At 39.7% G+C, this 16107-nt stretch overlaps 1 protein-coding gene across 4 annotated transcripts in view; it reads right to left on the reverse strand.

The window, feature by feature from the left end:
• The window catches only part of AFTPH (aftiphilin), a 42629-nt gene extending 27358 nt beyond the window's left edge, over positions 1-15271 (reverse strand). For 2 of the 4 annotated variants that reach the window (XR_005955918.1, XM_041476989.1), the window contains exons 1-2: positions 15250-15270; positions 4943-6728 (exon numbers count right to left, since the gene is read on the reverse strand). Coding sequence is in view for 2 of the 4 variants with exons in the window: in XM_041476989.1 (XP_041332923.1) it covers positions 4943-6718 (1776 nt within the window). In the remaining 2 variants the exon portion in view is untranslated. Of the gene's footprint in view, positions 1-4942; positions 6729-15249 lie in introns of those variants that run through there. The other 2 variants (XR_005955917.1, XM_041476990.1) reach the window with 2 other exon arrangements.
• Between the last annotated feature and the right edge of the window lie 836 nt (positions 15272-16107).

Here is a 16107-nt window from a genome sequence, read left to right on the forward strand (position 1 = left end):
AAACACTCGTCCCAAACTGAGATTTGCAAGGCAGAAAGAGGATGACACAATGACCAGAGCTAAAGAGCTGAAAAAACCTCCATCAACATAAAATGAGGATTTTTTTAAACAATAATTTAAAGAATTAAATAAGGCCATGTTAGTCCTAAATATCCCAAACCCATTTTAAAAGAGTAACTATACAAGTTTTGAGCTCAGCTGCAAAGCAAATCTGAAAATGTAGTGGCTTAAGGGAAAAAAAAAGAGGTTAAGACTTCTCTGCTCTTTTTACTGCTTGATCTGAGAGAAACTGCAGGGAAGTTCAGGCTAGAAATATGAAGCTGTCTCTCTCCTTCCTGCTGGAAGCTTCACCATTTATTCTCCCTCAGCTGAAGAATGCACCAAATATTGCATCTTCCATGCAGGCAAAGTACAGTTTAACAGTTATTTATTGTGACTACATAAAACTCACTGACCATTTCAGTTTGTCATGTTGTTATTATCTACTGGTGTTATACTAACTTTTCAGTCAGACCCTGAGAGGAAGTACAGCAGATGACACTTACGTGTCGTGGAAAAATGGAAAATAATTTTGTCCATAAATAGTAATGCTAAAACAACCCCCTCTCAAACTATTTTCTTTTGTAAGATTCCCCTCAGCCAGTCTGCTGTGAAAACCAGCAATTATTGGCTACTTTTAATAGTCTGATTTTTATTGTTATTCAGCTGCAAATACTTCAGAACTGTGCTATGGATTTAAAACTCCCAAACCTTTCCAAAAGGGTATATTTACCTAAGTAGCCAATACTATTTTAAATTACCTTACTGAACTGAAGGGTTGAAGTCTTTATGGTCATAATTACTTTTCTCCAAAAGGATGCTGATTGTCCAAGACACAGTACACTCCAAATGACAGTGATCCAGGGTTTTCTTTGTCTGGGTGCCTATTCATGGCTCAGTAACTGTGCCTCGCCCACACTGATTAATCTGAAGAGGCAGAGCCTTCAAGCACAGGCTCTCTAATAAGTGGAGAACCTTAAAACCCACTTGGAGGATTGTTCACCTTTTCCTTCATCCCTTGCCAGGATTTGTTAAGTCTCAGGTAAATCAGGTAAGATTTGGCCTTCCAACCAAGCCCTTCTTTAGCTCCTATTGCTCTGGAGATGCCCATGCTCCTTGCACACAGGCAGGCACAGTCATATTCCCCACCCACACGATTACCATGGATTATTACTGCTCTTGTGCCTCACTGCTGAATCCTATATATATATATACACATATATATACTTATATATATGTATATATATATTCTTAATGCAGCAGAGTAACCCCCTCAGCTGACTAATGTTCAGCATTATCTCATGGAAAAAGCTGCACTACAAGTCTTATATTTATCATAAACAAAACTTGGTAGTGTGCAATGAGATTTCATAGAAGGGACTAATGCTTGTGCAGATTTGCTCAAGACTTGCTGGATCAACCATTAATCTGTTACTGGACACAAAGGCACATCTCTAATGCAAAGTGCAGCCATACTGAAACCAAGCATTAGATCTTTTCAGCTGCAGACAGAAACCAAATGGATTAAGGAATATGTAGCATTAACATAGGTTCAGATGGTAGTCTATGTGCACACCATGCCCTTCCTCCTCTCCCCTCTACAGAGAACTACTGAACAGAAGAGGTCAGCATGTTACAAATCCTGCACTGCAAATTGTGTGCAGAATTCAGAGAGGCTGAGACCAAAGGCAAGGAAGAAAAGACTGTGATCTTTCTGCCACTACATGTGACTATATAAGGTCATTTTGTGAACTCCCCACCTCTTAGTTTCATCCTTTATATTGTATATTTTCTAATAAAAACTGGATTAAATAGTTGAATTGAAGCAAAGCCTATTTTTAATTAAAGATTATACCAAATCCAGTCTTTAAACAGTTTGCCCATCATACATACATCGTGCAATCACGACTGCATTCAGAAAGCACAATATTTTACTGCCATCTCCACATTCAGAATCTACAAACTAAGAAACAAAGGAAAATACACAGAGATCTTTTCAATGGAAACTTGAGCTACTGATAAATAACTTTGCTTTCATGCTGCATTCTGATGGATGAAAATTGCTGTATACATTATTTCCACATTTAAACAGCAGTGCTGCTGGCTAAGTATCCTTTTCAATTTTCTGCTTTTGCAAAGAATTCCATTAGAATCATTCTGTTTATAAACCATTCAGGATTCTTTCATCACCACATTACAGTGACTCTTCCAGCCTCACCATCACTGATCAAGTGTATTCAGTATCTTGTAAACGATCCCAGCTCACCTTTAGCCTAAGCTGAGATCTGTTTTCCCATCTATCTCAAGTGTCTAACACATGCAGTATTTGCACACAGCCTGCTCCCTTTGGGTTGCTACAGCAAATGCTTTTTAGATCTGCCAGCAATACACTGATGCAAGCAATCCCCTCCTCCCTATCCTTCTTTAGGCTGGGTAATAAAAAACTTTGTTCTCTTCCCTCTCACCAGATTTATCTTGCCTGCCAGTATTTCTGCTCCTGCATCACACAGCTGCAGAACCAAGTTTAATACATGTCAAACAGAAGATTAGCAATTACTTTAAAATGCCATATTTTGTGTTTTGACCTCATTGACAACCTCTTAAATGACAGCAAGGAAGCTGATCAAAATCTGAGTTTAATTTTACTAAGATTTTCTGTACTCAGAGTACCAGGGCTGTCTGCTGGCTCATGCTGACTCATTAGTTAACCTCTGTTTCTAACAGCAATTTACTAAAATTGGCTCAATGGATTATAAACAGAATCACTATTTAATCTTAAAACAAGTATTTTTTAATATAAAAAAAGTTTTAATAGATCCTTCTGAAACTTAAAGCACTTACAAAATAACTACTGTTTTCAAGAGTTAACTGAAAAAAAAATGTAGCAACTGACATTGCAAGGCTAAAGAAACTATTGCAACAGAGAAAACAGGTCCAGCTCTACTTCCTCTCCAGTTTATTTGTGTAAAATGTTCTCTCAGCTGTACTTCCTCACTGGCAGAGGAGGGAGAACATCACTTTAGATCCAAACAGTCACAACTGACTGTTGCATAAAGAGAAGGAATGAAAAAACTTGAAGTCTTAAAATTTGCTTTACAATTGCACTTCATGGCAGACTTTAAGTAAGGAATTTCCAATTTACTTGACTTATCTTAAGGCTTGGGGAAGGAAAACTTAATTACAGAGCCTCTGAGGGTTCTGTTTTTATAAACATGTACATTCAGAAGTGTTTTCTATGGAAAACCTATCATAAAATTACAGAAAACTTTAAGTAAAAATAACTATTTGAAACCTTCAGGCTATCCCTTAATATTAATCACTCACTAGAAAAAAGGGATGATTTACTAGAATCATCTCCCCAGCCCATTTCTTTCTCAGATTCTGGACAGTCTTTCAAGCGGCAAGAGAAACAATTGAGATTAATTGCAATAATCTTAGCACTCTCCAATTTTATGGGTGAATAGGTAACAATAGATTTGTGCTTTCAACTTAAGAAATGGACCAACACATTCAGGTGACAAGCAAGGTCTTACACAGACACAAAAATCTGCCTGCAGGTTTACTCAGGAGCCTTTTTTTTTTTTTTTGGCTTGTGAAATCTCTTTGAGGTTTGGAGTGTTAGTCACTGCATGGAACAGCAAGCAGGAAGAGTAAGGACCTGAGGCTCACAGCTTTTAACGTGACAAGAAATCAGTGCTAAGTCCCAAAAGCTCCATTCCATTTGCTGATGCTGGCAGAGCTCCAGCTGGCACAACCTTCTGAAAAGCCATTTCACCTGTCACTGGTAGGAAATGGGAAGAGGCAGGGCTGTCACCAAGCAAGGTCCTGAAAGAAAGGACTTACCTCATTTCCTTTTATTGCCAGAGAAGATCCAAACCTTTCAGACACATATTACCACTAACATCCTTTACTGCTGGTGCTGCTGCTGCATGCTTCAAAAAGACAGAGCATACTCTAAACTACTCACATGGAATGACATGAATAAAAAGAAGCTTTGAAGAAAATTCTGTTCTGAATTTTGCAAAAGTATTATCAAATGCTTAACAAAAAAAGTCTTTGCGTGAATAGCCACAGATCTCAAAATGACTGTTAAAAAGACTTACGAAGTAACTAATTAGGAATTAATAAATATTTAGCAACGAAAGCAGAAAACATAAGAGAGGTGGTAAGAAATAAACCTATTTACTTCCCCTTCCTGGAAACTTCTAATTAGAAATAGCAGCAGCTTTAACAAATCACCAGTCCTCTGACGTTGCTATAATATGCAGCTTCCCACAACTAATACCTAACAGAGACTTATTTTTAAAGATCTTTTAAAGAGTTAACTTCCCAGGAGTTTGAATACCCGAGACAGAATTCCACTGCTTGTGTTTTATCATGCCGTCTGCTCTAAGTGAATTAGTGCAGCTATTTACAAATCAAATCATCATTTTTAATCAGGTTTTGAAAACATTGATAGAGAAGGGTGATGGAAAATTTTGGGAACCAGTAATCCCAGCTTCCGGTCACACCACTATTTTACAAAAAAGTAACAGAGTGCCTCTCCAAAAGGCAGTAAATAATGAAGCAAGAGGAAAAGCTATCACAGGCTCTGAAATGTTAGTGTTGGCTTATTCCTTTGATCAATTTATATAAAGGATCACATGTAATCATCAAAACACATTCCTACAAGTTCCAGCACACCCTGCTCATTTGTCTGTGGGAAGTAACAGTGCTGCAAAGATCTGCAAGATCCAAACACAGCATAATGTTTCCTATCAGCCCATCTCACAGAGCACATTAAATCTCTCCTAAAAGGCAAACAAGGACTATTCAAATATTTGCTGTACGCAGATGCAGGAACCAGGAAGAACTGTATGCATAAGAGCAGAACAAGACTGAGGAAAACAAAGTAAGCCCTTACCTGAACAGAAGGTGATAGCTCTTGGGATTGCTTACTGATAGTCCCTTGGAAAGATGCTAGAGCAACACTTTCAGTCTTGTGCAATACTGGGCCATCACTCCTGGCAGACGTGTCTGTCCTATGTGACTGCCACGTCTCTTTTCTGTGATGAGATTCACCAGCCTGCTCATCTCCAAAGGCAGCCCAAGAACAGCTGTCTTTTTGTTCATCTTCAAAAGCATTCCAGTCTGCAGCCTGGTTACAACCTGCTGAACTGAAGTCTGCAAAGTCATCCGAGTCCTGGAAAGCAACACTCTCATCTTGAGCTTTTGGCACTGAATCGAAGTCTCCAAATTCAGTATCATCACCATTTCCTACCTCAGTAGTATGCTGGAAGTCTACCCCAGAAGTTTTACTGGTAGTATCACATTCTAAAGTGTCAGCAGCCTGATTTAGTTCAGCTTGGTCCAAACTTGCTGGCTGCTGACAAACAGTACTCGTGTCCCTGAATTCACCAAATTCCTCGTTAGGTTCGCTAATGTGCGCAGGCTGTTCAGAAGTTCTTTCTGAATCGAGAGGATTTATTGAGTCTTGAGCAATCCTGAAGGTGGGAGACGCACTGCTGACTGAACCAAAGTCACCAAACACATCATCATGTTTGTCACTGCAAGCTAAAACTTCAGTGCTACTTCCACCATTCTTGAGATCTTCACCACCACCCAGTTTGTCTCCTGCAGGATCACAGCTGAGGCTTTGGATCTTATCAGCCTTAAAGTCTGCTGCTTCTGAAGAATCCTCAGGCCTGCTAAAATCTTTGCCATTCTCTATGTGATGTTGTTTTCTCCTCCCACTGTGCTCTCCATTCTCTGTAGTGCATACTGAACTTCCAGTTGTTTGAGACGTACTAGAAATTGCGAATTCCAGTGCTGAGGGACCCTGTTCACAACTAATTTCTGAAATGCAAATCTCTTCTTCACTATGAGTTACTCTGTTTATCCTGTTGTTCTCCTGAATGTTCACTGAGTCTCTTTCATTAAGAACACTGCATATTGTAGGCCCTGTTCCCTCTAAATGGATTGGGGTTTTGTTTGAGAAGGTAGCAAAATCTGCAACATCTCCACCTGAGCTAGGCATTGAGTTCAAATTTTGCTCGGTACTATGGGTCCTAACAGTTTTCAGTCCCTTTGAGTCACCAATACTGTCTAGATCTTCTGTTCCCTGAGGATTTACAGGGTCTGATGCTGCAAATCCGTTTGTTAGAATCTCTAGACATGGAAGTTTCTCACCATTACAAGCATCTATTTGCTCCTCCTGCCTCTCAACTGTTACACCAGTTCTAACCACACAAGAAGAAAAACCCTCTGATTTTCCAGTGTTGTCTCTTTGTTCCCCCTTTCTGTTTACATCTTCTAAAGCGGTACCTGAAGTTCTAAACTTAGATTTTTCTTTGATAGTACTAGTAGCTGACATATCAGAAAGCTCCTTAGTATGAGTAGGAAGCTCTGCAATGCAGTCTTTATCTTTACCATTTTTAACAGATGTGAAAGTTGCAATGCTAGCTACATTGTCAGAATAATCATGGAGTGGGATGAAATGATTTGTGGGTATAAACTCTTCCTTTGGATGACTGTAGTCCGCTGTATCAAAATCAGCAAAAGCTACACCAGCAGTGCTCACACCAGAAAATCCTCCAAACTCATCTTCATCATCATCATCAGCTCCATTGTCAAGTGGTGGAGGGGATGAGGAGTACATTCGAATAATGTCTGGTTCCATTGTTTGGTTCTGTTTCAACATTAATGTATTTCTGTATGAGGGAAAAACAGAGCTATGTTAGAACTTGGCTAGCTTTTGTGTTCTTACATATTTCATTTTTACAGTTTCATGCCTCATTTTTTTAAGAGCATATATAGGTCAATATCTGTATTAGATATCAGAAAGAAGCATTCCCCAAACCCATGTGTTTTACAAGTCACAAAGAATCTATTGGGACAGTTCAAGTCTTTTCTAAATTACTACATGATCAGATTGTCAGCAGACAGTGCTGAAATGATAGTCTTGAAGTGACAGTCTGTTGTGCAACACTGGCACAACTAAATTCAGTTTTAATTCATCAGTTCTCTACTTCCCATCACCAGCAGTTCACAAAACTGCTAGTGACCCTGGTCCATGTTCTGCCACACGCCTTTGTGTGCTCAGGTGTTTGACAGGAATTAAGCCACTCCCTGTGGCTATGCCACAACAGCCCTACACAAAAGGGACCTTCACCACTGTCAAAGACTTCAAAAACTGTTTCCATAAGCTCTGAAATTGTGAAGGAGTGGAGGAAGGAACTGCTGTTAGAACCACTAGCTATGATCTGCTGCCCTACTCTCTTTCTACCAGACCATGAGTTTCTATTTGGTTGCCCTCTTCTCTGGATTTCCTACCCACAAGCCAACACACTGCCTCCACAGCTGCTGCCACCAGCCTGCTTCTGTCTTAGAACTGCCTCTGCATTCCTCTTATCTGGTAAGAGAAATGAGAAATGCCATCATGATGCCACCAGTAAAGCCAAGAGCCAAACACACTTCATCAAAACTTATTCTCAAAAAGAGAGCTGAGCACAATTATTCATAAAATATTTAACCACAAATCACTAAACCACAGGGGGAAAAGAAAAAAGAAGAAAGTATTCCCATGGCCTAGATAGAAACAGATTAAGGACTTTCTCTGTCTTAACATTGCAAACCATTACAGGAACAAGCCAGGTATGGATGGAAATTTTTCTTTCCTAAAGAATGATCTTGACTTTTTCAATGCTGTGTGCAATTAATGAAATAACTACTAGTATGTACAAATTCAGTTGTACACACCACTGAACTAGTTCATACCTTAAAACCCTTCCAAGAAGAGCTCACACCATTTCAAATGACACTTGACATGAATTAACCGCAATAACACTAAGCCTCACCTACAGAAGAAGAGTGGAAACAACCTATACATATTGGGAAATATTTGAACTAACCACCAGAATAAGTGTGGACTTGACAACACTAGTTATGCAACACAGATAAAACATGATCCTTATATCCAGTGCCTTTAGCAAACAACTTTGTAAAAGCACCTTAAGAGCAGCACACAAAGGGTAAAAAAGCAACAAATGAAGCTCTGCAGTTCTTCTCAAGTGCAACATACCAAGCACTTGATATTTGCCAGGAAACTGGCATCCTTGAGCTGACTAACACATTTAAAATTTCTTTCTGAAAGGGTAGTTTGCAGTTACAAAAGTACATCATGCTTATCAGATGAAACCATGAAATAATTTGTAACATAACATGCAAACTGAAGAGAACTGCAAAGGAATTTTGTTTAGAATAAAGCCTAAGTTGTCAACAAGCTCCCACATAGGCTTACTCAGCACCAGCTGCTTAACAAGGTATTTGAGAGAAGAGCTTCACTCACTCTAAACTTCTGAACTTTCCCATTAAAAGAAAAATTTGTCTGTATAGTTCACCAAAGCCCATGTGTTTTAAGTGTTTTCAGATTTATAAGCTTGTATAGGTTGGTTTTCACCTAAGTCATTTGAAATATCACATTCAGGTCTGTATTAATAACTACATCACCTTATATTAGTGGATCTCATTTTGGCAAAACATGCCAAGAAAAATTAATTCTTAACCTACAGTAGCCATAGATCCATATACTATCCATCAAAACAACTCTACCCATTTTTTTTGTTGACCATTTACTGTATGACTACTTTAACCTCAGCTAAAAATAAATCACAACAGAGTTGAGAACATCCTTGGAGGCAAGGATGATCTAAAATAACCCAAATATGCAGTTTCAGAAAACAAACTGAATAATGTGAGAAGAGTAAGCATCACAATCACAGGGAATTTATCCACAAGACTCCTTTTCTTTCCAGTTAACATAAAAAAGGGGTGACAAGGAACAAGAATAATAAGGATAAGCACAGGACAAAGATAACTGCATGGGAGCTGAAGCAAACAGCAAAACCCAATTGAACATGTAGGCAGATGTCTGACCATTTAAAATTTTTCCCTCCTGCAACTTTTGACATAGAGCAGAAAAAACTTCCTTCAATTTTTCATTTCAAAGCACTTTTAAAACATCACAGGGATCATTTACAAAGCAGCACAGCACAATGCCCCAGCTACATTTCAATAGCAGTTGCCAAAACAGGATCTGCAAGGAACATTAACTGTACATTTAAAAATTTGATCACAGGTTTGATAGTCTACTATAGTCTTAACCCACAAGAACCCACTGCATAACCAACTGTATGGACTTCTGTATACTTATTTTTTAAATGTCAGGTATTTCCAGTTATGCTACTGCTGCATTTTAAAAGCCAAACACTGAGAGCTCCAAAATGTATGAATCTGCATTATAAATGAGTGTAAGGTTACAACTGACACAATTTAATTGTTGTTGACAGAACTCAAGCTGTAACAAAAGAAAAAAAGTCATAATAGTATACCCCTCCTCTTGACTAATCAGTGATAAATTTTTAAACTGGGCATAATCCCAATTCTCCTCACAATATAAAACAGCATTAGTATTTTATAGTCTTAATGTAGTTTTCTTCAGAAAGAATTTCATTATGGTCCTCTTTCATGACTTCCAAAAGTGTTCTATCTGCCAGCTAGAAACCAAATTAGTTATTGTCCATTGAAACTTGTGGTGAAAACCCACAGGTCTGACAGAACAACTACTTCGTTCCTTATTTCATTTAGTTAATCCCTGCTTTGTCTGGCATTTCAAATACAGCTGGAACCATGGCTTCATCTTTTGTAGTCCTTTTACCCAACTCAGGCATATTCCTGGTCAAGACATTCTGCTACATTATTTTGCAAACCTGGTATTTCAAGTGATGTTTACAATGTGATTTAACCTGAAGTATAATTTGAACAAGTTCTATGACCAATAATATGGATATGATAAATAATATTTATCATCTTATTTTTGAGCCAGTTGGTGATCAAATTTAAAAGTCAAGTATAAAGCTAATATGCTCTGTTCACTTATAGATTCTTTAAACATGTATTTCTTAAAAGAAATCACCAATTTTTCAGTACACTACATAATAAGAATTGTGATTTGAAGGAAATTATAACAGTCTTTACTTGTGTAACAGAGCATAACTTGCCTAACTTCTGTGATTTGTAATAAGTAACAACCCAGGTTTCTGGCATCAGACCTTACACCCTGAGGTGAGGAATCTGACACAGTTAAAGCGTTCATGTTTAGTGCATTGCTTTAGTCACAAACACAGACTTATGTTGACAAATTCCAGTAACTTCTGCAGATCTCAACAGTTTAAGATTAGACTGAAGACAGATTTCTATCAATTGCTCATGGCAAGTGATTGTACCAAGGCTTTCTAGGAAAAATAAAGAATTGTATTCTCTCTCAGATACCATTTTCTGTATTTCTTTCTTTTACCTGTTTTCTTGTTGGGTTTTTATTAACTGGAAATGCTAGTTCCTGCTTCCATATGCTTCTTTATATTCACATTCTAACGTTCACCGTCAAGGAATTTCTCAAAACTTTCAGTATCACTAACAGGAGACCACTGTGTAAATCATACTATAAATGCAATTCACCAATAAACTCACAATACATATTGACATTGTACTCTAAAGAAGAAAAATGTTGATTAATTAATTAAGATTCAAGGTTCAAACGTCTTTCCCAAGTCACATGCATTTAAGAATGCAATTCAAGTGAATTTGAAACATCAAAAAAAAAAAAAAAAAAACAAAAAAAAACAAACAGAAATCAGTAACGCTAGAAAAATTTTGATAGGCAAGGAACTGGAAAGAGAAAATGCATATTCTCTGAGCACTAACTAGGTTTTCAAAACATTTACAACAAAACCAGGCTATCTGATTATTTGTTTGCAGTAAATAGGGAACAATATGTGCTTTCCTCACACACAGATCACATCCTTATTCACTACCTTTTTGTAGAGTAATAGCAACAGCCTAACAAAGACTAGGCAGCATAGAGAACAATGCAATTACACTACACAAAAGCAGGTATAAATAGTTCCTTCTCTGTGTATCTTCTAAGGCAAAACTTGAAACAGCATGTTTGGCTCTTATATAAGACCTAAAAAAATCAGGAGGTCGCTAAGAGTATCTCTAAAGAAATACTTGAGGCATGTAAATTCAAAAGAAACCCCTTGTAAAGCAGAATGTTTCCTTTAACTTGAGAGGAAGCAGAGCAATGAATAACCTCTCAGCTGTGGATTATTCTGAAGAAAAGCTGAGTTAAGCAAACCACCTCCTTAAAGCATACAGGAAACACAATAATCAGAAATGGCACAATCAAGATCTCCATGACAGAAATTACAACGTTACTGAAATACCTCACAGTAAAAGCCTTGCAATGGCAAGGAGATGGATTCAAGTCATTAGCTGCTAGCCTCTGATCTTTCCAAGAACATTTAACTCTTACTGCAAGGGAATTCCTCTAGCAAATGCCAAAAATATCACAGTATGGACCAAATTTAGACTTCTTATTACAGCACAGTGTTGGCTTTCAGTAGGAAAAGCTGTCCTCTTCCATTATCTCTTTGCCTTTTCTTTGTCTTATGACCAATGGAAACCAGATTCCCAGTCTTTCTGCACCTGAGAACCTATTTCTAGAATGGTAGTTGTAAATGAGGAGAGCCTGTCTGTTAGAATGCCATTTCTGCAACCCAAATCCACTCTAGAGAGAGAGTGTCTATCCAGGCTGAAGTCAATATGTTCTTAAATTGGTTTAATAAGCTTATTTTTATTTTTGGAAATAGTTACCAGCAAACAAAATACAGCAAGAAAATGTTTACTTCATAAAGCCTCCAAGAAATCAATGTTTTCGATTTTGAACTTAATGCTGTTACAGCCAGAAGGTCCATTACCCAAAGCAGGACTTTCAGAGCACCTTTTCTTGGACTAGTATGAGTTGAGGAAAACAATGTTCTCCAGTTCCAGTAAGGCAAACTTATCTAAGCCTTATTTCTCACTACCAAACATTTGGAATTAATCAATTCCACCGTACATTACTGTGGTTTCAAACACTAAATTTGCTGGACACTTTCTATTACAAAGTGTTGTATGTATAATGAACATTAAAGTAACAGAACTCGGGACAGCTTCACCAAGAATCTGGCACTAATCTCAGGCAGCTCATTCTTCCTGTTCTCCTGAACTCCCCAGGCTGGCATTAAACATCAGGAACCCCTATACAATCCAGCCTATTCAATACTCAAACCTCTTTGACAGTGCTGCTCTTCCTCTCATCATTGACAATGCAGGAAGACCAAGCTAGGTGGCACAAATGTGAAATTTGAACAGACCCTGGATATAAGCATTTTCATTTTAAATGTTAAGCTATATAAAGGAGCAAACATGTATTTTCAGTATTTGTGCTGCTTCATTTCTCCCTGTTTCATTTTGGCTTAGCTGTAGAATCAGAGGAGCTGTTGGAAAACATTACTCTAAATGTTCTGTTGGTTCATTAAACTCCTTTTTTAAACCAAGAATAGCATTACGCCCCAAACCTAAAAGATCAGGTTATCCCCAAAGTTACTATAAGCAAAAAAATGTTTCAATTCAAAGTCTACTGATGTGCTGTAACAGCTGCAGTTGAAGATGCTGCCTGTACATAAATCTGTAAACAGAAAGTGGGAAAAATGTTGTAAGAACAAGCACATCTTAAATTCATACGGGCAAACACAACTGGCTGGGACAGTCAATCAGGTTACAATCTGGCTCTGTGGAATGCAGTATTTGTGTCTAACACACAGCCACACAATGTGTAAAGACAGATGTCGTAAGTAACCCATAACTCAGATGTTTTCATTCTTATGATTTCTTAAATTCCTTTCAAAACAGTGCTCAACTCAGCGAGAAATCTATTTCTGGATGTTACCCTCAAACATACTAGCTGGGAATGTGTTCTAAATTAGGATAAAAAGATGCTAGATTAGAAAGTATTAGAACTAGATTACCTAGGGTCAAATGTTCTCAGAGGCTTCCTCACAGAGGAGTATGATCTCCATCACATATAAACCCTTCAAACTTCACACAGACTGCAGCACAGGGTGGATCAGAACTGCCCAGGGCTGCACTCTGCTGTGACAGCTTCTCCCACAGCCTGGCAGAGGAAATACAGCTGCACAAGGAAAACAACCACGGGTCTTCTTCCCATTACTGCAAATGTACTTACTGCTTGTTTTTCAGTGAGCAGGCTTACTTATTCACCATTTATCCCACCTACAGACATTACCTCATATTAAAAACACAGTACAGGAGGGACACCTAATACTCCAAAGAATAAAATCTATTTTCCATTGCTTATCAATAGACATATGAACTTGAGGTTTCATGTTTCCTTCACCCTACTTCCAAACATACTAAATTGAAGAGAGGATTTGCCCTTCCCTGTGGTTCTCCCAACACGGGACACTTTGATTTGAAAAACCCAAATTATTAGCTTTACAGCAGATTTCTTAGATCACCTTGCAAGTGGCACCAATACAGAAATATTCCTTGCAATTGAAAACTTTAATTGCCTAAGCCATTAGCATGAAAGTCTACAGAAAATCAAACTGTCAATTTTCAAACAAGGCATATTTCAAGGCTTTTTTTCTCTCTGTGTGTGTGTGTGCAATAGCAGCAGCTTACTCAGTGTGGTTTTTTTGCACAAAGGAGAAAATCTAACAGACAAAATTCCTAACACCTAGGAATGAGTAGGATCTAAGGCATTTCTCTGACTATCCAGAAAAATTATAAGTATTTTGAATCCCCACGAAAGGGTTAGCATGTCATTGCTCTGAAATGTTCACAAAGAAGCAGTTTAAGTTGTCAAACAGCACAATAGCACAGAGAGGAATGAACATTCTGTCGAGATAGATAATGGTATCTGCAAGAAAATTATGCTGCTGAGTGTAGTGAAAACAACTCGATCGAGCATCAGTTTCTTTACCACTGGATTTCCAATTGATACCACCACATATCTGCAAGGACAGCTCAATGAATATTTCAAGAGGAAAAGGCAGAGTAGACTGAGGTCCACCTAAGGTGCTCTATTATTTCCACTGTGAAAGACAAGTCTTTTCAAAGGACTGCGAGTTTCAGAATATTACTTTGGGTAATTAAGGTGTTAAAAGGCTTGTGTTAGCTTAGTAAGCTACTGGTGGAGTTTTTAAGTAGGAATGTAGAGATCACACAGAGCCCTCATCACCAGCAATATGTAACACAAATATGATTCACTGTGTGAACTCCAGATTTTATAGTCTATTAAATCCTTTACAAAACAAAAACACAATCTGAGCAAAAACAAGGTACATTAAAAAAACAAATGAGCCTGAGATCCTTCAACTGCTTACTTATAAACAAATTAAGGAAATAAAAACAAGAGGTCATACTTTCACATGACCTTAAAAGGTCATACAATGTGTACTTTATGCAACCATCAATGCAGAATGAAAACACCAGAGCTCCATTACCTTTTCTACGTATTTTTAAGTCTCATTCTCACATTCATGCTCTTTATCCTTACTGACATGACTGTTTAAAATAAACAAAACAAGCCCAGTAGTCACAGGTACTCCAACTCTTCCCCAGGCTCCCACAATTAATGTCACATTCCTCAGGTCCAGCTCCAACTTCAGGAGGAGAAACTGCTACCTGTGCATTGCATGAGCAAACCTCTGCCTGTGCTGACAATACAACAGACCATTTTTATTTTTAAACTAGGCTAATTGCCTTTCCAAGTCTAGTTCATATGTCCAGAGAATAAAACAAGGAGGAAATACTTTTAATTTTGTTCAGTCTCCAAGGACCAATCCAGCTAAAAAGCAGCATCCATCAAACTCACTCTACCACGGGCTCAACAGCTGAAAAATGAGTTCTAATGAAGCATGTTGGGCTCTAAACCATGCATGGAAACAAAACTTGTAAAACCAATCCAGGGCAGCTCCTGTCAACAATGTTTCTCTACTCACTCCAGTCATTTATGAACAGATGTTTGCTTAAGGAGCATTAAACTGCCAGTTTCCATTTCTGTGCTGAAGATGGAAAGAAAGGCTGTCATTAAAAGGCCAATTTACTGACACTTAAAAGGAATCCCAAGGTTTAACCGTTGTTTTTAAGGCATTGTCTTCTCTAAAGAAAAAATTATATTTTGGTTCATCAAGTGGACACTTTTCATCGCAAACTGAAGTGTCAGGACCTAAAAGCATTTGAGCAATTTCGCCCTATTCCAGAATGGCATTACCTCTTCTACAAAAAGAAAAACACCATACTTAAATCATCGTAACTCTGTTCTACCTGTCATGTCCAGGTGCATTTAGCAACAGACACGCTTTACGCCCCTCGAAAGAGAAAGCTTGTCAGGAACAGCCAAACACACAGGACAGCTCAACTTCTTGCACCACATCCCCGAGCCCTCTCCCAGCTGCGGCGCCGCTGAACCCCAGCACAACGCGGGCCCCGCCGCAGGACAAAGCCGAGCCCCCCGCTCCGGCTGCGGCGGGACGAGCCCGGCGAGCCGCGGGGCTTCCCCCCTGCCCTGCCCTGCCCCGCCCGGGCCCCGCCGCCCTCCCCCGCGGGCCAAGGGGAAGGACGGCGCTGCCCCGACAGGCCCCGGCCGCCGCCGCCCCCCGAGGGCAGCGCCGCGGGGTCCCCGGCGCCCTTCGGCGGCCAGGCCCGGCGGGAACGAGCCGCCCCCCGCCATCTCTTACCTGCGGGCTGAGGGAGAAGGGGAGAGGGGCCGCGGCCGGTTATCTGCGGCCTCCCGCGGCAACCGCCATGGAGGGGAGCCCCTGTGGGCGACAGGAACCGCGTCGCTGCGGCCCGGCCCCCTCCGGCCGCCGCCTCCCGCCCGCCACCGCCCACCGCGCTCCCGGCACGCACCGCGCCGCCGCCCCCGCCCGCGTCACGTCCGGCCCGGCCCGCGCTCGCTCGAGAAGAGCGCTGCGGTGAAGGGCTGAGAGAGGGAGCCGGGTGCTCGTGTGGGTCCCGCTGTGCCGGCAGGACACAGAATGCTAGAGCGGCTTGGGCTTGGAAGAGACCCTAAATGCCAGCTAGTTCCAAGCTCAAGCGAGCGTGTGTTAAAATTGTAAAGAATAACGTTTAGAAGAGTAGCGCTTAGGTAGCGTGCAAAGCCTGGCATTCGTCCTGGGGCCG

Source organism: Pyrgilauda ruficollis, unplaced genomic scaffold (assembly GCF_017590135.1).
Source record: "Pyrgilauda ruficollis isolate IOZ18807 unplaced genomic scaffold, ASM1759013v1 scaffold4, whole genome shotgun sequence".
NCBI lineage: Eukaryota > Metazoa > Chordata > Aves > Passeriformes > Passeridae > Pyrgilauda > Pyrgilauda ruficollis.